This window comes from Sus scrofa, chromosome 13, assembly GCF_054392235.1.
Source record: "Sus scrofa isolate SSC_HxYL_T2T_F1_AM1 chromosome 13, Sscrofa_HxYL_maternal_Yorkshire_Landrace_v2.0, whole genome shotgun sequence".
Classification (NCBI taxonomy): Eukaryota; Metazoa; Chordata; class Mammalia; order Artiodactyla; family Suidae; genus Sus; species Sus scrofa.
Window position 1 is genome coordinate 101630135 of NC_139395.1, and position 24866 is coordinate 101655000.

General features: G+C 37.6%; 2 protein-coding genes across 14 annotated transcripts in view; one reads left to right on the plus strand and one right to left on the minus strand.

Moving 5' to 3' along the window:
• The window catches only part of PLSCR1 (phospholipid scramblase 1), a 50593-nt gene extending 27182 nt beyond the window's left edge, over positions 1-23411 (minus strand). For 9 of the 10 annotated variants that reach the window (XR_014822385.1, XR_014822383.1, XR_014822379.1 and 6 more), the window contains exons 1-7: positions 23238-23411; positions 16898-16923; positions 14218-14298; positions 8792-9015; positions 7225-7267; positions 3485-3705; positions 2008-2169 (exon numbers count right to left, since the gene is read on the minus strand). Coding sequence is in view for 3 of the 10 variants with exons in the window: in XM_084986846.1 (XP_084842972.1) it covers positions 2008-2169; positions 3485-3705; positions 7225-7267; positions 8792-9015; positions 14218-14298; positions 16898-16910 (744 nt within the window). In the remaining 7 variants the exon portion in view is untranslated. Of the gene's footprint in view, positions 1-2007; positions 2170-3484; positions 3706-7224; positions 7268-8791; positions 9016-14217; positions 14299-16897; positions 16924-23237 lie in introns of those variants that run through there. The other variant, NM_001246213.1, reaches the window with a different exon arrangement.
• Positions 23412-23417: 6 nt separating this feature from the next.
• Positions 23418-24866, plus strand: part of LOC110256311 (uncharacterized) — a 611762-nt gene continuing 610313 nt past the window's right edge. For 3 of the 4 annotated variants that reach the window (XM_084990015.1, XM_084990014.1, XM_084990013.1), the window contains exon 1: positions 23427-23513. In XM_084990015.1, coding sequence (XP_084846141.1) covers positions 23427-23513 — 87 coding nt within the window. Of the gene's footprint in view, positions 23514-24866 lie in introns of all 4 variants that reach the window. The other variant, XM_084990011.1, reaches the window with a different exon arrangement.

Consider the following 24866-nt stretch of genomic DNA (forward strand, 5'->3'; position numbering starts at 1 on the left):
GACACCATAGTTGGGTCCGTGTTCCATAATGGTCCCTCATACTGATAATTCTTGTTTTCAAAATTTCAATTATCTAGTCTACAGAAAATGATTCAAGGTTCTATTTACTCAATTCTTCAAAGATATTACTAGTTAGCACCATTTGAGATGCACAGGAGAGAACTTAATTCATTTCATATAATGGGTACTTTAAGGCATCCATTGAGAAGGATTGCTGGATGACTTCTAACTTTCTTTGAATTAAATATACAAGTTTCATACTCCAGTCTGACTTACTTCACCAGTTTTTTGTTTGTTTGTTTGTTTGTTTTTAGAGCCACACTTGCAGCATATGGAGGTTCCCAGGGTAGGGGTCTAATTGGAGCTACAGCTGCCAGCCTATGCCACAGCAATGCAGGATCTGAGCCATGTCTGGGACCTACACCACAGCTCACGGCAACACCAGATCCTTGATCCACTGAGCAAGGCCAGGGATCGAACCCACAATCTCATGCTTCCTAGTTGGATCTGTTTCCACTGGGCCACGATGGGAACTCCTTCATCAGTATTTTTACTTATTTTACATAAATAAAATATATGTCAGCAAAACTTCCATTAATATTTCCTGAAAAAAAACATTAACTTTTCACTCCTCTGGATCCTTTATGGGAATGAGAATCCATAAATAGGGAACTATTATTATACATAAACCTATAAAGTCATCAAACATAGTATATAGTTCTCCAGTCCACTCCACACACATGCACACACATGCACACACACACACACACACACACACACACACACACACACACAGTATATGCATCCTTTATAAGCGTCTCTATATACATCATACATGTTTTCTTAGAATTTCCTGTCTCTCTCGTTAGACTTTGAGGTCAATGAGAGTAGTAATTCATCCTTATATAACAGAGGAATTAAAAATCATTATGAGAGAAGCCAGGCAGATAATATAAAAGAATGAAGCTGAATAATGGGAGACCTTGGGAAGCCAGAGGACAGTGGCAGAATTCCCATATCTTATTTATCATAAGGGGACAGCTCTGTTCAGTTTTAGATTTCTATCCCTTCTGTAGAAATGGTCCAGTTTAACAGATTTTATGCTTATATGAAAGAATCATGATAGCAAGATAGATTTTATAATCTCTCAACTTTTAAGCATTTGCAACTAAATAATACTTTGAGCCATAAAGCTGGGCCCCACTTGATGAAAAACTGCTGTGATGAAATTCCTCCAGGTAGTAAATATACACACATATTGTGATTTCTAATGAATGAACTTAATATGAGGATAAAAGCATGATCATGAAGAAGCATAATTAGATGCAAACTATTGCCTTTGGAATAGATTAGCAATGAGATCCTACTGTGCAGCACAGGGAACTATGTCTAGTCACTTACGATGGAGCATGATAATGGGAAAAAAATAATGTATACATGTATGTGTAACTGGGTCACCATGCTGTACAGTAGAAAAAAAAATTATATTGGGGAAATGACTATTAAAAATAAAAAAAAGCATAATTAGGTAGTACCTCTTACATTATCTTTGTTAAAATTCTTTCTGCATAATTGAGTTTTCGTAGGAACTCAAAGATATTAGAGCTTCTGAAGAGGGCCTAGAGTACTGGCAGTCAGTGTTTCAGACTAAGAAAGGACTGTAAGCTTTGGCATTCAGACTTAAATGACAAGGTTAATGTTCTGTTTAAAATGGGTAATATACAATGCCTCCATACAGAAACCACCATGTTTAAATGTTAGGTGTTTTGTTTATAGTTACTTGACTACAAAGTTCTGCTTTTCTTTTTTCCATTTAGCATAAGCAACAGTGACACCTAATCAGAGCCATAACCATCTCCCCGACAAAAAATAAATATATGAGCACACTGAGTCCCTTTTGAGGAATCAGGGCATACATATTTACTTAATACATTTGTAACATCCTCTAAGTTTATATTATTCTTATGTTAAGAAAGCAAAACCTATAAACATTATCACATCTCTTACCTCAAAATCAATATCTGCACAACAGCTGCAGACAACACATGGACCAGTAATTTTTAGTACGTCTTCTCGCCTCTCATTTTGAACTGTAAACCTTGGCAAGCATGGGTGCCAGGTTTGAGTAACATAACCTACTGGTATGCCAGGAGGAGCTTGGATTTCTATCTACAAAAGCAAAAGAATATATAAATTGTAATCATAAAAATGTCTAGTAAGAACTCTCATTTACTGAACCCCTTCTAATGTTAGGCACTGTTTTAGTTCGCACCATGTCTTTACCAGGTTGGTACTATCATCTCTATTTATAGAGGAAGTAACTGATGAACAGTGAGGCTAACTAACTTGCATCAGATTCCCCAGATGCAAAGTAGAAGATGAGCTATAAACTCACAATCCCCACTCTGAGCACTGCTCTACTGGTCTCTTAGATTTTAAATTTTTTATACTTAGGAAAAATGTATGGGTGACCCTGAGAGCATCTCAGCATGTTCATCTGTAAATGAGGATTTCCTGTTTATTAAAACCAATAGTATAAAGTATGCTAATGTGCTCTACAAATTGTGGAAAATATTCTATCAAATCAGTTTTCCCTCAACTATTCCTATAAATATTATCACATCTAAATTAAATAACATGAAAACCAAAATTCAGTTTAAATAAGTTCTTTTATCTTTTCAAAATAAGTGCAGTATTAGACATCAGATCTTTATGTGCCTGTGTCTCTGTCTGCCCTGCTCTCACAGCTCCCTGTGCGGATGACCGAGTGACCCAGGCAGTGCTGGGCTCAGGTCAGTGGGGATCTAGGCAAAGGCCAACTTCCTATAAACACTCTGTGCACTGGCATCTCCCTGAGATCTGTGTTCTCTATCAGAGGGCTGTCAAGTACTATGAAAGAGACACCTGGTCTCTCTAGAGCTGAAGGGGTTCACAACCAGCACATCCATATTGCAGGGACTCAAATACAGTACTTTTTTCCAGTGGAGAACTGAAAACAACAGCAGTTGAAATTTCTCAGAGGAAGCCTCTGCTAGGTTTGGTCCTTGTAGGTTGGCGAAAATTGAGATGAACGTATCTGTGCTTTTCCCCATTCTTTTGTTCACTTGCCTCTGGGATGGCGTTCTAGGATATCCTACAGGGTGTCCTCCTTGGGCTTTGGCCAAGCCCCTCATGGTCATTTCAGGTGGGGTACTTCACTAAGGTGCCCTGCCTTCTCGGCTCTCCCTGAAGATCAAGAAGTCTGGCCTCTGAGACCTCTGATCTCCCAGGATGTGCACTGTTCAGGGACATGGGGCTAATTGTTCACTCTTTCTCACCTGCCTTCCTTCCTGTACAACTTACTCTCAAGCAAAAACCAATAGCTTATGGACTTATTTTCCTTTAAATCTCATTTGATTCCATAAATTCAATGATGAGGTGAAAATTCCTGCAGGATTACTTTGCAAAATATTTGCAAAAATTACCCTGGCACTTGCTTACCAACCTCTTGCAGGCAGCAGGGGAAACAACAGCTGGTACATCTTAGTGGTCTCTCCAGAGTTATGACTTCTCGGCCCATATTATCAAGAATTCTCATGGTGAAAGGCCTAGAAGGCCCACAGCAGTTTCTAGTACAGCAATCAGTGTCCTCTGCTGCAAAGTAAATCCTCTGTCCAAGGCTGTTCTTGATTTCATATTTGTTATTAGTTTCAAAGCCTGTTAAGACTAAAAACATATAAGAGGGAATCATTATGACTATTGTGTTAAAAAATAATAAATGTATCCTGGAGTTCCCATCATGGTGTAGTGGTTAACAAATCCGACTAGGAACTATGAGGTTGCGGGTTCGATCCCTGGCCTTGCTCAGTGGGCTAAGGATCCGGCGTTGCCATGAGCTGTGGTGTAGGTTGCAGATGTGGCTCAGATCCCAAGTTGCTGTGGCTGTGGCGTAGGCCAGTGGCTACAGCTCTGATTAGACTCCTAGCCTGAGAATCTCCATATACCTCAGGAGTGGCCCTAGAAAAGGCAAAAAGACAAAAAAAAACAAAAAACAAAAAAGAAAAAATAAAAGAGAAATGTATCCTAAGATACTACAATATCTAGCTATACCATTTTTATTTATTTATTTATTTATTTATTGTCTTTTTTGCCATTTCTTGGGCCGCTCCCGCGGCATATGGAGGTTCCCAGGCTAGGGGTCTAATCGGAGCTGTAGCTGCCAGCCTACGCCAGAGCCACAGCAACGCAGGATCCGAGCCGTGTCTGCGACCTACACCACAGCTCAGGGCAACGCCGGAACATTAACCCACTGAGCAAGGGCAGGGATCGAACCCGCAACCTCATGGTTCCTAGTCGTATTTGTTAACCACTGCACCACGACGGGAACTCCCCCTATTTATTTATTTTTTAATTAATCTTTTTTTTTTTTTTTTTGCTTTTTAAGGCCACACATGTGGTATATGGAAGTTCCCAGGCTAGGGGTTGCATCAGATCTGCAGCTGCCAGCCTAAACCACAGCCACAACAATACTAGATCCAAGCCATGTCTGTGACCTATACCACAGCTCACGACAATGCTGGATCCTTAACCTACTAAGTGAGGTGAGGGATCAAACCTTCATCTTCATGGATACTAGTTCCGTTCGTTATTACTGAGCCACAATGGAAACTCCTAGTAATACCATTTTTAGATGATACTTCATGTAACACCAGAGGAAGAAAAGGAAGATTGTTTAGAGATGATACAGACAACAGAAAAGGCAGTGGGAATGGAGGAGAGGTTATTAAGGTACAGAAAAATTAGGAATTCCTATATGAGACATGGAAGAAAAAACAACTCATCATCTCCTAATTTCACAGACCCATGTCAGAAAAGGAGACTGTGCTCTGAGGGATGGTGCAGTGCTGCAGATAGTCACGGTCATGCTAGGAGTATATAGACAATGGCTACGTGTTCAGGTATTCAGTTACGGAGCGGAATACAGGATAACTGCTGTGTATATACTTCATAGACTATTACATTAAATACAGAGGCTTGAGATTTTGCTTTATAAACCACAGTCATGGCTCTTCTTTCTGTGAGGAAGCTGTAAGAGAGCTTATCTCAGTGCACACATGTGGGGAGGGAGAAAATGAAGATGGAAAGTAAGGTAAAAGGCTGCCCAGGGCACCCTTGTTTAGCTCAGCAGTGGTTGTTCCGAAGGGGGAGATGGGTATTAGGTGAAGGGGAAAGGTGCTTGGCAACCAGGGCTGCAAGTCAGAGACTATCTAGACCACTGGGATTCTAAATGAACTCCGTACCTTAGAGGGGGCTCATTTCTTCATGGGGGTGACAGAGATATGCTGAATACTGACTCCCATGTGGTAGCTGACCAAAGGGCTTCCCAAAGTGAACCACACTTTGGAAACCCCTCCTTGCTTAGAGCCAGAAAGAGCAAGTAATGGTCCCACTCGTCCAGAGCCCTCATTAACACGGGTCATAGGATGTCAGAAAACATCAAAAGTGTCCAAACATGATTAAGAATATGTATAAAGACAAAAACCACTTTCTAATATTGGTTTGCATAGACTTTCAATCAGAGATATTCTTCACAAATTCTATTAACATGACCTCCCTTAAGTGTCTTTGTTCTGATCCAAACAGGCCCTGACTCTGCCTTTAAAAGAACTGGTCTTGACCTTAATATCTGCCAATCAAATATTTAATGAGAAAAAAAATTAAACTGATTCATGAGATGGGATCTATTACCTAAGTGTTTCATTAAGTAGCTTAATCTCAAAATTCTTCAGCTGGTTTGTTTGAAAAGTGAGATTAGCTCAGGCTTCAAAATCTAAATTTCCTTTTAGATACTTAAAAAATGAAGACAAATAAAACAAAAGAATCTGTAGTTATGGTCTGTTAAGTTTTGAATTAGGGAAAGGAATAAGTGCCTGTGATAGTATCATATACTAAAAATAAACTGAGTAATCTTCAATTCTTCATACTATTCATGATGTTAAAACTTTCGAGGCAAAAACAAAAAATTAGACATCCTTTTTAAAAAACTAAAGAATTTATAATTATGAAATTTGAGATTTACTTCATATTTCATGGCTAATATATATTTCCAAGTATATATAAAACTTATAAATCTAAAAATCATAAATGCTGTATAATGTATAGTGTCTGGTTTTTATCATCTCAAAAATAAGTTCCCTAAAATAAATGATTCAGCGTAATTGAGAATACAAATTATCATACAACAAAGAGCTCCTTTCCAGAGAAAACGCAGTATAAATAAAAATGAGAACATTATAAACATCTTTTTTATAACATCATAAATATCTAACAGTGTATATTACAAGCAATTTAAGTATAATGAGCAACAATTGTATATTCTAACCAAATCTATTACTGTTATACTAGTACAGTTCACATTATAATTTTGTTTCAGTGGAAATGAACTTTGCAGAGGTGTGAAGAGAGATTTCAGATATATTCTAAAATCTATCAGAGCTTTCACTGAACTCTTTATATTTATAAGGAAGACACTGTAGTTCATGGATCTATCTACCTAGGTTCTTTTTCCCATGGCAGCAGCCCTGACACATCTAGTGACTTCTTAAGTTTACCTCGCACCTGAGGAGTGCTGGACCTAAGGAAACATCCATAGGTGTTAGGCCCCATTCACAGGAGTGGCAGTGGTATTCTGGGAAGTCAACACTCTCCAGTGAAGTGTTTCTGTGCCCAGGGAGATAATCCACAGCCCACAGAACAAAGGTCTGATAGGGTTCTTCTAGGCTTCCAGGAGAAACTGTGGGCAGTAAAGTGATTTTCCCCAAACATTCTCATGCATCTAAATTTTAAAAATTCACTTGCTTTGCAAATGTACTAAGGTTAGCATGTGACTCCATGACCACCTCAACATCATTACAAACTGGGGCAAAAAAGTCGAAGTGATAAAGTCAGGCAAAGTGATTTCTAGAGAGGAAAGAGAACAAAAGTAAGTTTTGTTTGTTTTCCTTCTAAGGTAAGGTATATCATGAGGACAAATTGCCAGCATAATAGTATTTTTTACCACTTAGTAAATTTAAGAAATAAGCTGCTGATCATCACCATCATTTCATTATCATGAAGAGAGATAATTGTGAATAACCAGGTTTAACTGTTTACATCACCAAGTGATGATTTGCAGTTGGGGATATGCCTTTATCTTCATAAATATCCCCTCTTCCTGGAAATATGATAAATACAATGACTACATACCTTCCAGAAGTTCAATTTGCTGATGAATCAATAGTTGATCTATCTGTTATAGTAAAAAAAAATCAAGCTGTAAGCATATATCATATGTTGCCAATCCAACCAAATTAACATTAGTGCTTTTATATTTTAAAATAATGTATATAATCAATTTGAAATTTTATCAAAATTATCAATATTTAGTAATTTCTTATTTTACTTATAGGTAGAAAATTAAAGTTAATATATTTTTAACTGAAAAAAAAAATCTACTGAATGTGTTCAATTTTAATGTGGACAAATCCACATGAGGTCAAAAAAAAATTTGATTTTCACTGGAATCCCTATAAAAATTAGAAAAAAATGTTCCTCCCGGAAAGGGCTTAAGAAGTGTTAAGATCTTTTTATGCATTTAAAGAGCTTTTTTTTTCTACAAACCTGAACATTTTTCTTTTTGAGTATACTTGATATCATCATTTGTAGTAGGTAATAACTTCCCCTACATATATTTTAAGGGCCTAGTTTGTTAAAAAAAAAAAAAATCTACTTAAGATATTTAGGAACCAGCAAAATTCTTATGTTGCCCAAGGGCACTGTGGGAAGTTAGTGCGGAGACTACAACAGAAACAACTCACTTAATGAAAACTAACCTAACAGATTTGTAATGGCAGACAAATACTAAACCTCACATTGGTTAGATAAACTATCATGTAGTAAATTGAAATTCAGTAATTGTTTCTTCTTATTAGTAGCATGAGGTTGCAGGTTCAATTTCTGGTCTCGCTAAGTGAGTTAAGGATCCGGCATTGCCATGAGCTGTGGTGTAGTTTGCAGAGGCGGCTCCGATCTGGCGTTGTTGTGGCTCTGGCTAGGCTGGCAGCTACAGCTCCAGTTCTACCCCTAGCCTGGGAACCTCCATATGCCGCAAGTGCGGCCCTAAAAAGACAAAAAAAAAAGATAATAAAATAAAATAAAATAAAATTGGGTTTTCCAAAGAACAAAAGCCACATAAAAATGTAATTTCATTAATTAAAATAAAAATGGGTCATATTATACACAAATTATTGACTCCTTTTTTAGTACTACTTACGGAAAATCAACACTAAATTGATGTTTCTAACTCCTAGGAAATTATTCAGTGTTGGGGTTACAGGGCACTGGATGCAGAACCAAGTTGTTTTGTCAGCATTTTGATGCTGAGCAAAATTATGTAACTTCTCTGGACCTTAGTTCTTCTTCTTTAAAATGGTGATAATTATAGCACCTATATATCACAGAGGGTTTTTTTTAAAGGATTAAAATGAGTTAATATATGTATTATACTTAGGAACAAAGCCTGGAAAATAGTGCTTCGTAAAGGTTTGCTATTGGCTATTATTCAGATTATGTTCAAGCTAAGAGAAAATACAATTTCCTACGACATTTGCATTTTGCCTTAAGAGTAAACCTGACCTGAAAGAATTAGTAAGTTGTTAGCAAAAATATAAAGTTTTACCATTTCGGACTTTTGTGAATTAGTCAGTTGTTAATCGCATTAAGTAACATTAAGCACAGTTTTGTTTTTAATGAGTCTTTCATGTATTTGAAATACCTGAGTTAAATACTCCAATCCAGGTGGACAGTTTGCTGGAGGTGGTGGTGCCGGCATCCATGGTATTCCTGCAGGGGCACCTGACTGATGAGACACTGGCTGGTGTTGGCCAGGAAAGCCCACTGGACCAACACCTGGATAGCTAGCCTGGGGGGCTGGGTAGCCAGCTGGTGGGATGGGGTAGCCAGCCTGAGGGGCAGGGTGGCCAGTATATCCTGGAGGTCCTGAAATAGGAACATGTGAAAGTATTTGTATCTGCACAGAAAAATGCAGACTTCAACTCTTAGGGTTACCCCAGTTATCTACAATTTCCACTCAGAAATCCTATTTCTATGAAGCTTAAGGTTTGTAGTTTTATCTTTCAGTGAATTTTTAATGAAATATCTGTGGTTTCATATCCACTTCTATTTTGAGGGTTTTAGGCTGTGAATAGAGATGGCTTAGAGCCTTACCCTTATCATTCAAAACTCAGATTTTGCTTGATATGCTTGAAACCTAAGAAAGTGAAAGAAAATCAACAATAATCTAGAGTCAGGTACATAAAAATTCTGGAATGCCTTCCTGGAAAAGAGAGATGGCATTGAGTACAAAGCCCAAAATAAAGGCTTTGAGTCAGCATTTCTAGGACCAAACAAACCACCCTGTAAAAAATGATAATTCTAGGATTTTAACAAATGACATTTCCTCCATATAGAACTGACAGTAGTTTTGTCCCCTCAAGGCACATTTGGCAAGGTCTGGAGACCTTTCTGGCTGTCACAATTAGAGGGAGGGTGATACTGGCATCTGATGGGTAGGAGTCAAGGCTGCTGCTATATATCTTACAAGGACCAGAACAGTTCCCTGAAAAAAAAAAAAAATCTATCCTGAAATAGTATAGTGCCTTTGTTGAGGAACCCTGGAATGGAGGTATAGGCATGTCATTCCTTCCATTACTGTTCAGATACTCCTCTGGGTTAACAATTTGCCTAAGTTTTTAACCCATGGTGTATTCCATTCTTAAAACTGCACATGAAAGCAAAAAGTTCAATTAAGATACTTAGGGTGTGAATTTAAATTTCACAACTTAGCACCCTCAAATCTCTGGAAAATACAGTTTGAGAACTAAGGAAGGTAAAAACTTATAGCAGGGAAAATTATCTCAAGTATTTAATAAGCACAGTAGAGGAAGAAATTTAATAAGTATTTACAAGTATATTCACGTGAATCTGTGATTACAATGAAGCTTTATAACTTTATAACTTAGTCCACAGAGTAGCTGTTCCATAGGAATGGAATATAATTTCAAAGAACTGTATTCCACAATATTCTAACAGTAAAAGTTATGCAAAACTTAGAATAGGAAATTAGTAAACACTTTTAAGCAGAAAACTGATGACAAAATACATAACACCATTAAAAAGTGAGGCAGAAGAGACTAAACCTCATAGTACTATCTTTTAAATCAGCTTTATAATTCATTTCTTCTTAAGTGAATAAATATTTACAGATGGTCTATAATGTGATTGGGTCTGTTCCAGAATCAGAGGATACAGCTATCAACAGGGAACCTGCTGTCAGAGAACCTAGGGGCAACTTCTGAGAGACAGAAATAAAATTTTTTTAAAAAATTCAGATTAATCATTATACAACTAAGGATGTGATAAATTCATTGAATAATAAAAAATAAGAAAAAATAAAACTTTCTTTAAAAATTAAAAAAAAATCAGATTAATCTGACAAAGGAACTATATATGGGAGAGGGTAAGAATGAACCAGTTTCTTTAGACAGATAAAATTTATGGCTGACAACTAAAAGATGAGAAAGTGTGTGTGAAGATCTGATAAGAAGTGTTCCAGGAGGGAGGGGGGAGATTTGAGATGAGCATAAACACACCACTGTATAAAAAATAGATAACTGGAATTCCCATGTGGCTCATCAGGTTAAGGATCTGGTGTTGTCACTGCAGTGGCTTAGGTCACTGTTGTGGTGTGGGTTAGATCCTGCCTGGAAACTTCTGCATGCCGTGGGCACAGCCAATAAATAAGTAAATAAATAAAACAAAACAAAATAAGATAAAATAGAAACTAACAAGATCCTACTGTATAGCACAGGGAACTATATTCCATGTCTTGTAATGACCTACAGAAGATAAAGAATCTGGAAAAAAAAATATATATATATATAGGCGTTCCTGCTATGGTACAATAGGTTAAGAACCTGACTGCAGAAGCTCAGGAAATTGTGGAGTCATGGGTTGGATCCTTGGCCTGGTGCAGAGGGTTAAAGGATCTTGTGCTGCAGCAGCGGTGATGCAGGTCACAGCTGCAGCTCAGATTCAGTCCCTGGCCCAGGAACTTCCATATGGCATGGCTGCAGCCATAAACACACACACACACACACACACACACACACACACACACACACACTTAATATGGAGTTTAGATTTTATTCCAAGAGTGACTGATAGGATTTGGGAAATTTAAACAGAAGAATGAGTTCCATGATCTGCATTATGTCTTGCAAAGTTTTTATGAGTGATGAGCACTGGGATTTCAAATAACAAATGCGAATGCAATCCCTGTCCCACTGCCTAATGAGAGAAGAACTTCATACTCACCCTTACTCTAGGGATCTACACCAGTGTGGTTAACTAACTAGAATCAGAGACAAGCGCTTCGAAGGAAGAGACCAGGGTTTTGTGACTACATGTGCCAAAGGAAGGTGTTTGGATGGGGAGAGAGAGAGAGAGGGAGTTGAGACACCGTCCCTGAGGACCACCTTCAGCTGAGATCTAATGGATGCAAAGGAGTTGAGGAGGCAAGCAGCAGGGGATAGTAACAAACACAGTTGCTTTGAAAATCTGAAAAAAAAAAAAAGGACAATCTATCTGAAAGAAAAGAGACAGGCTTAAGAGGCAGTTAAGGAGAAAACAGAGGATCCCTTTGGGTTTGGTGGACCAGAACAAAACCTTTATCCTGAATGCAAGAGGAAGCAATGATGTATTCATTAGATACTGCCTATAATATGAATATATGTATTTTTAAACATCACTGGCTATAGTGCAAACATCAAACCATAGACAAGCCAGTGAAGGTGAGATATGAAATGGTTAGATTATTAGCATTATTTAATCTTCAAAAGATTCTTGGAAAAGGTAATTATTTCCTAAATCATTGGGTTAGGCCTATAGAATCACTTGAAATTTGGGTAATATTTTCATTTAAATAAAGCCCAAGTGAACATATTATTAATGTAATAGCAAATATTTGTCTTTTATTAACTGTAAAGCATTTCACTAGATGTTCTACACATAGTTTCATTTAATTTCCAAATTGCCTGAATTAGAAAATATTATGCTCATTTTATAGATTAAAAACTGAGGCTTGGACTTACAGCAACTTGCTTAAAACTACCACACAACTATTCAGAACAAAAGTCAGATTTTGAAGCCTGATTCAGTCTTTCTATACCTGTTTTCCCACTTGAAAAATGGGGATAATTAATGGTATTTACCTCATAAGATTGTCTGATAATTAAATTAGTTAATCAACATTAGGCACAGTAAACTCTTAATTTTAGTCTATCATTGTTAGCACCATTATCATAAAGTACCTATATTATTGGACTTCAGAAATAAAATTGAGCTATTTTTCTTGCAATCTCTCAATTCTGATTATTATCTAATTTAATTATGTATCACCTACTATTACTTAGCTAATGGGTGGGTTAAAACATCCTCCAAGTGCCTTGGGTGCATATCATAGATTTGCTTATAATTCTTCAAATACCAATCACATAAAAATTTATAGCAGCAATTCTCAACTCTGGCTGCTTATTTAAATCACCTGAGAAATTTAAAGAAGTGACCAATCCCAGGGGTCCACAACCAGAGCTTCTGCTTCTGTTTTCCTGGGATAGTGCCCTGATGCTAATGTTTTCAACAGTTTGCAAGTAATACCTAAGTACAGGCACTTTTGAGAACTATCACCTTAGAGTCTTGGAGTCTTTTTACTCCACATTCTTTTAAAATGCAAACATCTGGATGAGATCCAGGCTACACTGAGATGTTTCTGGCTAGATGGGTAAACAATCCATCCATCTCCCGAGCACATTTATTTGCTCAGAATAGAATCAAAATGCATACACCCTTCTGCCCAAACAGATTCCTTTTGATCCTAAGTCCCCAGGATGGTCTCTCAAGATGTGGGTACCCTGCCTACTTGCAAATCTGGGTGCACCATGAACTCTGTCATTCGGTAAAATTCTGGTAATGTTGATAACTGCATTTGTTTAAATGAAAATCTCTGAAGCCTCCTAGGCAGTGGTTCAAAAGAAATAATGTATTCCTTGGTTTATAGTGATATGATCCAGTTACTTTTCTTAGAAAAGCAAGGAGTTTGGGGTTGGTAGATGCAAATTATTACATTTAAAATGGATACACAGTGGGAAACTACTGTACAGCTGTACAGAACAGGGAACTACGTCCATTCTCTGGAGTTAGAACATTACGGAGGATCATATGAAAAAGGAATATATATATATATATACATATATATACATATATATATATGACTGGATCACTTTGCTGTATAGCAGAAATTGAAAGAACACTGTAAATCAACTATACTTCAATTAAAATTTTAAAGAAAAGCAAGATATGATTATGTCTATAAAAGTGAAACTTTTACATTTTTGTGTATAACAAAATAAAAATGAGAATTATCCTAGGTAGCTATTTTTCTGTTGCCTGCAGCTTCCAGGTTTAACCAGTCATCTTCTGCATGACAATCACTGGACACAATTAACCCCAGATGACAAATGACTCAAAAACATCCAGAGATAAATTTCCTAAAAATGATTGCATGACCATAATTTTCAGAACAAATGGAGACTCAGTAAAATCTCTTACTTAATGTATGTATTTTGGGGTTTAATATATATGTGACCTTATATTTTATTTGCTGAATGTCAATTCACTACTGTTATTAACACTACACCTTTACTATCCTGTATAAATAAAAAATATTTCAATGATATTTATGATAATATATAGTCAAAGAAAGATGTATGCTGCCAATTTCATCACTGCACTTTTAACACAGAGACAGACAGACAGACACCCTTTTGGGAATATCAGTAATTGATACATTTTGGTTTTTTATTTTTACTTTTTGGTCTTTTGAGGGCTGCACCCCTGGCATATGGAGGTTCCCAGGCTAGGGGTCTAATCGGAACTATGTCTGCAGGCTTACACCACAGCCACAGCAACGCCAGATCCGAGCCACATCTGCAACCTACACCATAGCTCACGGCAACGCCAGATCCTTAACCCACTGAGCAAGACCAGGGATCGAACGCACAACCTCATGGTTTCTAGTCGGATTCATTTCCACTGCGCCACAAGGGGAAATCTGGTTTTTTATTCTTTAAGCTAATGTTTTACCTGAGAATCCTGCTGAAGGATATTCAGGGGGATTCTGAGCTGGTGAGTGTGTTCCCGGATAAGGAGCCTTCATTTGCGCATCTGCAGTTCAAGGAGAGGTAAACATTTATCTTCTTAAAAAGTACATGTTAGAAAGAAAAATGCATTGTTCTTAGAGAATTTTTGTTTATATACGCCTGTGTTGTATTGAAAGAAAGTGAATTATTCACTGAAAAAAGCTGTGCCTATTATCAGAATTAATTTGCAGTAGAATACTGTTTCAAACAAATTCCCTTTGGATAAAATAGGCAGCTAAGTTCTGGGGCTGAATTTCTAGTTTGCAAAAATGCCTGATGAGTATTCTCTTCCATATCTTGATTTTGTTGTTATTAGAAAAGATAGATTGTTTTAAACTACATGTAGACTGTGAAGAAAAAGATAAATGAAACTAGCTGGATGTGGGAATGGTGGAACCAAGGATTATAGGTGATTTTAAAGATATCTATAATTATTGATTGAAGAATTATGTTCTAATTATTTAAAATAATACATATAACATACATATACTTCAGTATTTAAATTCCCTTTTTACGCGTACTCTGGAACTACACTATGAAGTTTGAATATAGGACATTCCAGTATTTGACTGATTTTGTCATACAAAAATCATAACTGACAATTACAATAAATAAACATGGTAATTTATGTTAGTATCTGCTAATCAATGTGGTTTGAATAATATATGTATGAATAGTTCCATTTCCCAGTTTTCATATTTGTGTTTTTCTAGTCATTCCTTTAACAACTGCCCCAGCCAGAAAAATATTTACTAGCATCTCCTGTGTCATCCCTATGGCTACACTGGCTCTGCCTTCATGGAGTTTATGGTCTCGTGGACACTGTCCTCATACCATGTTGTCCTCTCTTTGTTATGACTTATTAACTATGTAAATTAAAAATAGTTTCTTTTTGAATCATGAGGACATGGCATCAGTATGGAAGATAAAGTTAATGACACTTTCAATCTGCACATTTCCTGTATGCTTTCCTATCATGGGCCAGTCATGGGCTTTCAAAACCCACTCAACTCATGTGATTTGAAGGAAGGAAGGCTGGGTTGTGACCCACCCCCACCACTTCCTCCTCCATTCTATTGACTTCATAGTAACTTCAGCAGAATGGGATCCATGGATACTGCAAATTCAGGCGACAGAGAATCCTCCACTTCATTCAGGGCTTTTCCCTGTACAGACACTGCAGCACACCCCAAATTACCACATATTTCTGCAGTATCAAAAGCCATTCCATCCTAACCATCCCTTCTGTTTCCTGGCTTCAGGTGAGTGGCTGAGCTCCTAGTTCTATAGCTCTCGAGGCTCTGCCCACAGCCCCCACTCCCAACCTGAGCTTGAAAAAAAAGGATCAGACTCAATAGATCTCAAGGAAACACACTGCAAGTGTGACTTCAAGACCCATCCTTAAATGATATATCACAGTTTGGCACCTCTTAGTTCATAAACTCTGGGGTTTTGGTATCAGAGCAATGATCCTGAAATGTTTCAGTAATTCCAGGGGGAATTTATACACTGAGGAAAATAAGTGAATGAGCAAGTAGTCAGGTAGACCAAAGAATATATGAAGGATGAATTTCTACATTTGTGAAATGCAACTTAGAATAACTTACAAACACCATAGGAATTTCATATTGTCAACAAGTTATTATTTGTCTATATATGCATATTTACATTCATATATACATTCTATTTCTATTTATATATACACACATGAATCTGAAGAGTTAATTGTGACTGTGGCCTGATGATTTTAAATGATTTTAAGCATCCTTAATGCTTATAGCAAAGAAAGTAGCTTAATACTATGTAAATTTACATTTAAAACATTTTGAGTTTTGTTAATCAAATTAAGTTGATAATAGCATATATTAAGAAAAATCATGAAACTTCATGATGGAAAATTGAGGTTCTGGTCCTAAAGAATATCTAATAGATGTAGCAAGGCTGCCATTGTGGTGGAGATGAACATCTCTCTTACTCTTTTTTTTCTTTTACTCTTTAAACAAAGATAAATAGATAATAGAGATCCTATAGAAAACAGGATTTTGTCTTCCATATTTTTACCCATATGATTTTTTTTCTCTTCAGAACATTAGATTTTTTTAAAAGACCAAGTTTTTTATTACATATTTGGTTGATATTCATCTTATTTAATATTTTCTTGAGAAAAAAGCCAAGAACATAAAGATTTGTATTTAAGTAAACCTATTCACATATGTATTTTATAAGATATACTGGGAACATATCAAAGCATTTTATTACAATGTACTGGCATATTCAATGCATTGTTTGTTAAATAATATGACTTGAATAGTCCTTATGTATATAAAATGCACTTAGAAAAAGGGAATTTTGATTTAAATGAAATATAAGTTATATAACATATTTCCCAGTAAGCCCCAAATTCGTAGGTTTATCTAAGGCTTATTTATTTAAAGGAAAAATTGGTGGTAGTGGATATATGCATATACATCTTAATACTCAAAACACTGGCCAGACTTATGATTCTGGAACATAAACAACACAAAGCAAATGACCCTTTCAGAAGCTGAATAAAACATTATGATAAGTAATACATAATAAAAAGTTAATATTATAGGAAGAAAGTAAACATTTAAATTACTTACTTTGGTTGTCCATGGTTTAAACAGTTCTGAAAAAGAAGACCTGATATTAATATATTGTCTACAAGTGTACAGATCAAATATGACTGTGGAAACAAGATACTTGGAAACTGCATACACATGAGCTACTTCTCTATTCATCTAATTGTCCAGAATCTGGTCATTTAATGTCTTTGGTCTTGACACTGTGCCCCATTGCTTTGTTTCTGTGTAGGATTTTAGAAGTTGTGGATCAGTCCCAGATGGTGGACAGTTTCTAAAAATCTTGGGAGGAGAGGGTCCAATGAAGCAGAAAGCTGGAAAAAAACACTGTGAGCCCAAACCCTCCATCCCCAGTTAAAAACTGGGGCCTTCCAAACTGTGCAACCTGCAGTGGGCATATAATCCAGCATCTGGCTGCAGGGCTGGGCTCCAGGCACGGTTCAGCATGAGAGGGAGAAAGGTTAGCTATCAGGTCACACTACTACAAATATCTGGAAATTTCAGGTTGTGGACATGTTCTTCACAGCTTGAACTGCAAGTTTGAGAAGGCCTGACCCCTGTTTGTGTATCAATACATGCCTTTTGGCCTAAAAACATACACTCAGAGGTTGTAGTAGCTATAGTATCATGGTAATTCATCTGAAACTTTGTGTTGCTTATTTCTACCAAATAATAATAATAAAAAAAAAACATTATGCTCAATACTTCTGCCTTTTAGTTCCCTGATCCCATTCTAGTCTTTCCCACTATTATCTGATAGTCACTACTTTTTTTGTCTCTCCACTTTAAATCCCAACTCCTATATGCCTTTTAATTACAAATACCATATAAGACAAAAACTTGCTCCATGGCTGTTTTATCTTGGACCCACAGAACTAATGTGAATCATCTCTGCCCTTCCCAGGCCCTCTCTAGTCTTGGCTGCCCCTTCACTAACTCCTTCTACTGTGTCATCCTAAATGGTAAATAAAAGTCAACTGATGCTTCTGTATCCTTCACTAAAATCTAGTGTTCCCAAGAAGAAACCACACCTCTCCTCTCCTTTTCTAAATTATTGACTTACCATACTATTTAATGAATTTTAATAATATGGTAGACTCTTAAGAATATTCCAGTTATAGTCATCTCTTAATTATATATAGTCAAAATATTCAGTGATGGAATGAATGTAAAAATATATTTTCTATTACAGACTGGACCTCCTAGATTGTTTTAGAACTGTAATAACCCCTGTTAGCATTAAATGGTCAGAAACCAACTGCTGTGGACCTCTTTGGGCCAAAGGTACAAAGTGATTAAAATTTATGGTTTTTTGCAGTTGTTCAAGAAGGTGAACAATAAGCTAATAAACACATGTAACAAAAGTACACTAAAAGTTTTCAGAGACCATGTTAGTGTTTAATGTCCTATCATATGAAAAACATTAAAAAGGAGACTAAATTTTTACATACAATAGGTCATGATTACTTTTGTCAACACACATTCCTATGATCAAAGATTTTATATTGAAAATCATTACCAGTTATCTTGAAGTATGCTAAGAGTACCTTAATGGATATATAAAAATTTAAAAATTAATACATTCTGGAGTAGGACTAGATAGTATCCTTTAACACACTGGACTAAACACCTAAGTTTTTACTTCACTGTTTCTCACGGGACCATTCTATAATATGGCTAGTTTTGTTTTGTTTGATGTTATACAGCCTATAACCAACTTGGCAATTTTAAAGGACTACGTTTTCAGTCTTTCTTGCCTGCAGTGTCAGAAGGACACTCACTTCAAGGAAACATCCTGAATAATACCTGGAGGTATTATTTTTAGAGTTAAACAATTTTTGTGAACAATAGCTGCATTGAAAAAAAAAATCCATCATTTCTGGAGGGCAAATCCATACATCTGAGATGGAAAAAAAAATTAGTTTTAACTTAAAATATATTCTATCTTAGCATTTAGTTGCTTAAGCCTGGGGAATCCAGTTCCTGTCAGAAATAAAGAATGGCTAGAAAGATAGGGAATTCATACACTAATGCTGTGCATCGCATTAGGAACAAGTGGAAGCTCTTAAGCCATGGAGTGCCCTAAGTTCCCACATCCTTGTCAAATGAGCACCAATTATGAGTACAAGAGTATTTATCATTCTTGAGGGCAGAGATAATTCCCTCCCTGTACAGAAATCCAAGGATGGGAAACCAAACAGACTCTTAAACAGAGCTCATTTGTTCAGATTCGCTTTTTTCCATCCCTACTTGGTGACCTAATTTGAAATCTTAAACTATAGCTTCATGAAGATGAATACCTATTGGCAAAACTATTGTAGAACAAAATCTGGGTGGTCCTCACTTTCCTGTAGGTTCAGAATCTCTACTATTTCATGATATCTCAAGCATGAAAAGTAGTATGTCATAGCTCTGGGGCAAAATGTGAAGTGACAGTTGCACCTGTATGTATGCCAGGTAGAAAAAGCACCTGTAGGTGACAGCTACCCACCATCTTCATCCCTGTCCCCTCTGCTTTGCTGTTTTGAGGGTCTTTGGATTTTCTCAAAATTAATGGGTCTGTTACAATTCTATTAGTCAGTTTTGGAAATGACTGGGCTATGTCCTGACTGAATTAATTAGTTAATTTAATATGATAACTTTAAACAATGTCTTCCACTACTCCTGGTAAAAAACAACTCACAAAACGATTCCAAGAAAATTATATTTATCCTGTACTAAGAGAAAAAAAGATCTCTAATGAAGTCATATTGTGCCACTGGAATCATAATTATTTCAGGACAAGTACAGAACTTCAAATGATAATCTGATTATTACACATTTCTTAACACTATCAAATGATAATTTCTAAGGTAATTAAGGCATCATAGGTTATATGCATATATCTCTGTTAAATTTATTCTATCAGACACCATAGGACCTATTGTTGCTCTGGAATATTTGATAATCATAAACCTCCCCCACCAAGAAGAATGAGAAATAGTGCAGGTGATTCCACAGTGCAAGAAATAGTGCAAGTTATGATTCCACAGTTCATATTACAGGAAATTCTTTTGTCCCATCTCTTGGGGTCCTGAAATTTCTATCTTATTACTTATTACATGAGTGAAGCATCCCTAATTCTGGAAGATCCTAAAACTACCATGCCCATAAACTAGGCATAAACTTGATTTGGATTTCTTGTCCAAATTTACTTCTTAAATGCCTAAAAACAACATTTTTCTCATAGTCCCAAGACAGGGATACATGTTCTTAATTATTATAGAAATACAGTACTGCTTGAAAAAGTCCCCAAACTCCCTATGAATGTGTGACAAGAGATACTAGACCAGGTGGAGGGGAGGAATTAGACTTAGATGGTGGAGACCAAAACATCTGCTAAGGTAAATCACAAATCAGATAATTTCCATATTGTTCAGTTTATGTTTGTAGGTAAAATTTCTGCATTTAAAAAGGTTAACATCTAAAGACAAAAATATGTTATCTGTTGAACTGTGGTTTGGGTAAAAGACAGAACAAAAAAAGACGGATTCACATAGATGCGTGGCCAAGCTGTTGGTGAGGATTTGAGTGCACCAGTACATCATGTGACCAAGACCGGGGGCAGAAGTGGGGTGGGGCTTTTATCAGTGCAAGGAACCTGACAACAAAGAGTCTGCCTTTAAAAATCCACACCTATATTTTAGACTCAAGGAAACAAAATGAATATGGTCAGAACCATGTTGGGGCAGCGTTGTATAGTAAACATAGAAGAAAAACATAGGTATTATATCAGCTGGGATCAGCTAAGAGAGAACTGGTCAGTTCTGCAAAACATCAAGTAAACCAAAGAGACATAAACTAATCTTTGCCAGCTATCCTAGTTTGGTTGCTTTATTGCTCCTGAAAAGCTTTTCCTGGAGTTCCCATTGTGGCACAGTGGTTAATCAATCTGACTAGGAACCAGGAAGTTGCAGGTTCGATCCCTGGCCTCGCTCAGTGGGTTAAGGATCCCGGCGTTGCTGTGAGCTGTGGTGTAGGCCGCAGATGTGGCTAGGATCCCGTGTTGCTGTGGTTCTGGTGGAGGCCAGTGGCTACAGCTCTGATTTGACCCCTAGCCTGGGAACCTCCATATGCCGTGGGAGCGGCCCTAAAAAGACAAAAAAAAAAAAAAAAAAAAAAAAGAAAGCTTTTCCTGACAAGTGAGCGCTCCCTCACAAATTTGTGTTGTTACCTTTCCTCCTTATAAATGAGGAAAGTAAACCCAGACAGAGTAATAATTACTTAATGTTATACAGCTCACTCAGCGATTGATTCATACTTCACATCTTTTGTACTCAAGGCCTTGACTCATTGGAGGAAAAAAAAAAAAAGACATCTCCCAAATTGCCAAATTTCAGTGAAATTTGTTGAAAGACTTTTTTTTTATGGTTATCTTTTTTATGTAAGGTAGAAAGAATGAGTTTTAAATTTACTCCTCACTATTTGTTTTTTTTACTAGGCCAGACAATTTTTTCTAAGCACTTATTATTTTCAAAATTTGAAAATTTAAAGCACAATAGTTAGTACTAATCGCAATGCTTTGGTTTTTAAAACTTTGGCGCCATTAAAGAAACTGCAATAGAATCTACACATACATGCATACATATACACATATAAATATGTATATAAATATTCACTCAGAATAAATGTGTGCCTTTTTTAGGGAATATTCTTGAAGGCATAGAGCATGTAACGCACTATAACAATCACTAGAACAAAATTACAATTAACAATGTATTATTAGAAATCCTCTTAAGTGATATGAGTGAAAATAATGGTTCCAAAAAAGAATTATGGAGCCACCAATGTAGATGGTGGTGGTGGGGCTGTCAGAAAAATCTGAGCGCCAAAGGAGGTCTAAAATCAACCAGGCCATGAAGGTCTGTGTTTGGTGGTGTGAGGCTTTATAAGCAGAGGGCACTGTATTAGGTAGAAGTCCTGAGGCTGAAGGAAGCTTGGCTCATTCAAGGGAATAAAGAAAGATCTGTGGGTCACAGAGCAAAGAGGGAGAGATCATTAGATATAAGGATGAAGAGGTGGACAGGGGACAGTTCTTACATGTTTTCTGTCTCTCATCCTGCTCTCTAGGCTCTCAAAGGTCAGAGCATGGCTGTCCTGTCAGGAAAGACTTAATTGGTGCTTGTTGAATTCAATAATGTGTGCAGTGTTATCTCACTCTCTTTAGTCAGAAAGAACAGCTCCCTTACAGATGTTAAGGCTGGCTAATCTGTGCCTCAGCCGTTTTATGTGCCACTCCTGTCCAACTGTCCAACTCCTGTCCAACAAACCCACTTATTTCGCTTCTCATTTATTTTTCATTTCCTTGTGTTTGTTTAGTATTCAAAAGACTACAATTATCATACTTGCCAGGATGGTATTATGAGAAAGTTCTGACTGTTAAGAAAGTTCTAGGAGGAAAAAGGGAGCCCGAATCACTTAACACTTCACACTAAGCAAGTGACACTTGTACTAATCATGTACCTCAAATTGCTAACCTAAGAGAAACACTGACTGTTCCTCGAACTGGGAAGTGGCCACACCTGGAATAAATGTCTAAATAAAACCTCATAGGAACCAGGCAGTGAGCTTAGAGAAGCATCCTGGCCAAATGTTAAAAGTAATAAATCTAACATTTACTGAGTACTTGCTACAGTGCCAGACGCTAACAAACTTACTCTAATACACATCCTACTCTAACCCTTGTAACTTTTACTCCTTACTCAATTTCCAAGGTAATCAAGGAAGAAACTGTAGGGAAAAACTTCCTGGGAGTCTACAGATAATCAGTAGCATAGGTAGGATGAATTCAGGCTGGGGACCCCTGAGCTAATGGCTCGAGCCTCTTATGGGATAAACCACCTAGCTTCCCAATTCTGGTATTCCAGGGTGCCCAGCACAGTTTTGGCTCCAGCCATACTCCTCATTAATACTTACTGTTCAATGACAGCCAGTAAACTCTATTAATCATCCATTCTGATACCCCCAAATGCTGGCAGAGACCCCTGAGCCCAGGTTCTGGCCATGATCCGGCTCAGCTCTCTGCGCTGTGAACAGATGTACTAAGGAAGCCACACCTACAAAGTGTTTTCAAGCAAGAAACTCTTTGGCTTTGAAAAGGTCCTGGGCTGGCCAGAGTAAGGCTGGGTCAGCCGGCCCCCTGGAGGGGTACAGACTCAGTTTCTGGTCTCTTCCTGAGGCCCCTGGGTCCCTAGCTCCCACCCTTTGCCCACAACCTTTGTGGGCATACGCAATCCGCCGGGTCTCGCCCCAGCCCGCAACCAGTCCCCAGTGCCCCGCCCCATCTGGAAAGCGGCGCGGGCTGAACAAGCCGCCTGCCTACCTGTAGCCCCCGGGGCACCCGCGTCCCCCTGAGAGGAGACCAGCTCTGGGAACCCAAGCGCTGATCTGATGCTCTGCTTCCTCTGGCCCTCGGCGGTCAAATGCGCCTGTTACACAACCTTCCCTGAAGTAACCAGTTAGGTTCCCGAGCGACCTCAGTGTCGAAACCTGATTTGGTTTCGTTTCCTAGATGCTAGGCTACAAAAGGCCTCCCGCCCTCGTCCCCGCGCTGGCGCTTCCGCTTCCGCGTCCCCTCTGGAGGGCTCGGGACCTGGAGGTGAGACCGCTGCCCCGCGCGGCGTGGAGAGGATCCCCTCCGCCCTGCTTGCCTCCTAAGCGTCTCCTAAATGTTGGTTCTGAGGTTCAGGATCTCGAGGAAGTGAGACGTCGAAACCAGTTGGGACTCGTAAAGTCATTAGCCGGGGAGTGGCTGCCTCTGGGGTGGACTATGGGTCTAGCTCTGGAGAATTTCCTTTATCCTGGCTTTGTCCTTGGTCATTGAGAGTCCCGTTGCTTTGGAACCGGGAAAGAGGAGGCGGTAAAGAGTACAAATGAAGATGAGTCAAGCTTTCTTTTCTTTATGGTGCCTTTTCTTTTTCATTGTCTTGCTCTCTCTCTCTCATTTCACCCGGATGATTGAAGAATCCTGTTCATTAGATGTATTTAAATTGTTTACTATTTCTGGCGCCCCTACTGGCAAACAGGCACCCTGAAGGAAAAAAAAAAAAAAAAAATTGACCTGAACAGAGGGATTCATTGTTGTTGTTTTTCTATTAAAGATTTATTTACCAAAGCAACATATGATCTTCCAAACAATTAAAGCCGAATATGGAGAAAAGAAGTGATATGTACCTTCTGCACCACTCCCCCTTTTCTCCTCATTACATTGTTAACAGATCCTTGAAGATTTTCTGAGAGAAGAGGTGGGTGGGAGGAGAGAAGAGTGTAGAAAGAATGGGGAATAGAGAGAGGGGACCAGACCACTTGCGATTCTTTCTCATCTCTGTGACTTTGTGCAAATTACAGTTTTTATGACTCTTTTTTAATCTGTGAAATGAGGGTATTAAAATTATCTAACTCAGGATATTTTTTTTGGCTGTGCCTGCAGCATGGGCAAGTTCTGGGTCACTGAAGGTCCCCAAGCCACTGCACTGCAAGAGAACTTCTACCTCATAGGATTTTTATGAGGATTAAGGAAGTTAAAGTATACAGAAGTTTAGAGTTATGCTTGCCACAGAGTGAGCACTCAATAGTTATTATATATACAAAAAATGTATAAATATATATAGATATGAAGATAGTGTTTTTTTTACATAAGCAGGATTTCATGCAAATTGTTCTTTGACGTACTTTTTGCACCTTGTAGTGCACTTGGAAATCTCCTTGCCTTTAATACAGAACTGTATCATTGATCCAAACACCTAGGTATCATTTGTTTCCAGTTTCACAATTATAGATTGTTCTGTAGTCGTGATCCTTGCACATTTCTCTCTGTACACACTAAACAAAACCTATCATTTATTTAAAGTTGCTTTCACAATACATAGTTTTCATTTTTAATCATCTTTCACTGTGTTTTTCACTTTTGACTTCTGGACTTTGTGTCATTTTAGAAAGCCTACTGTACCCC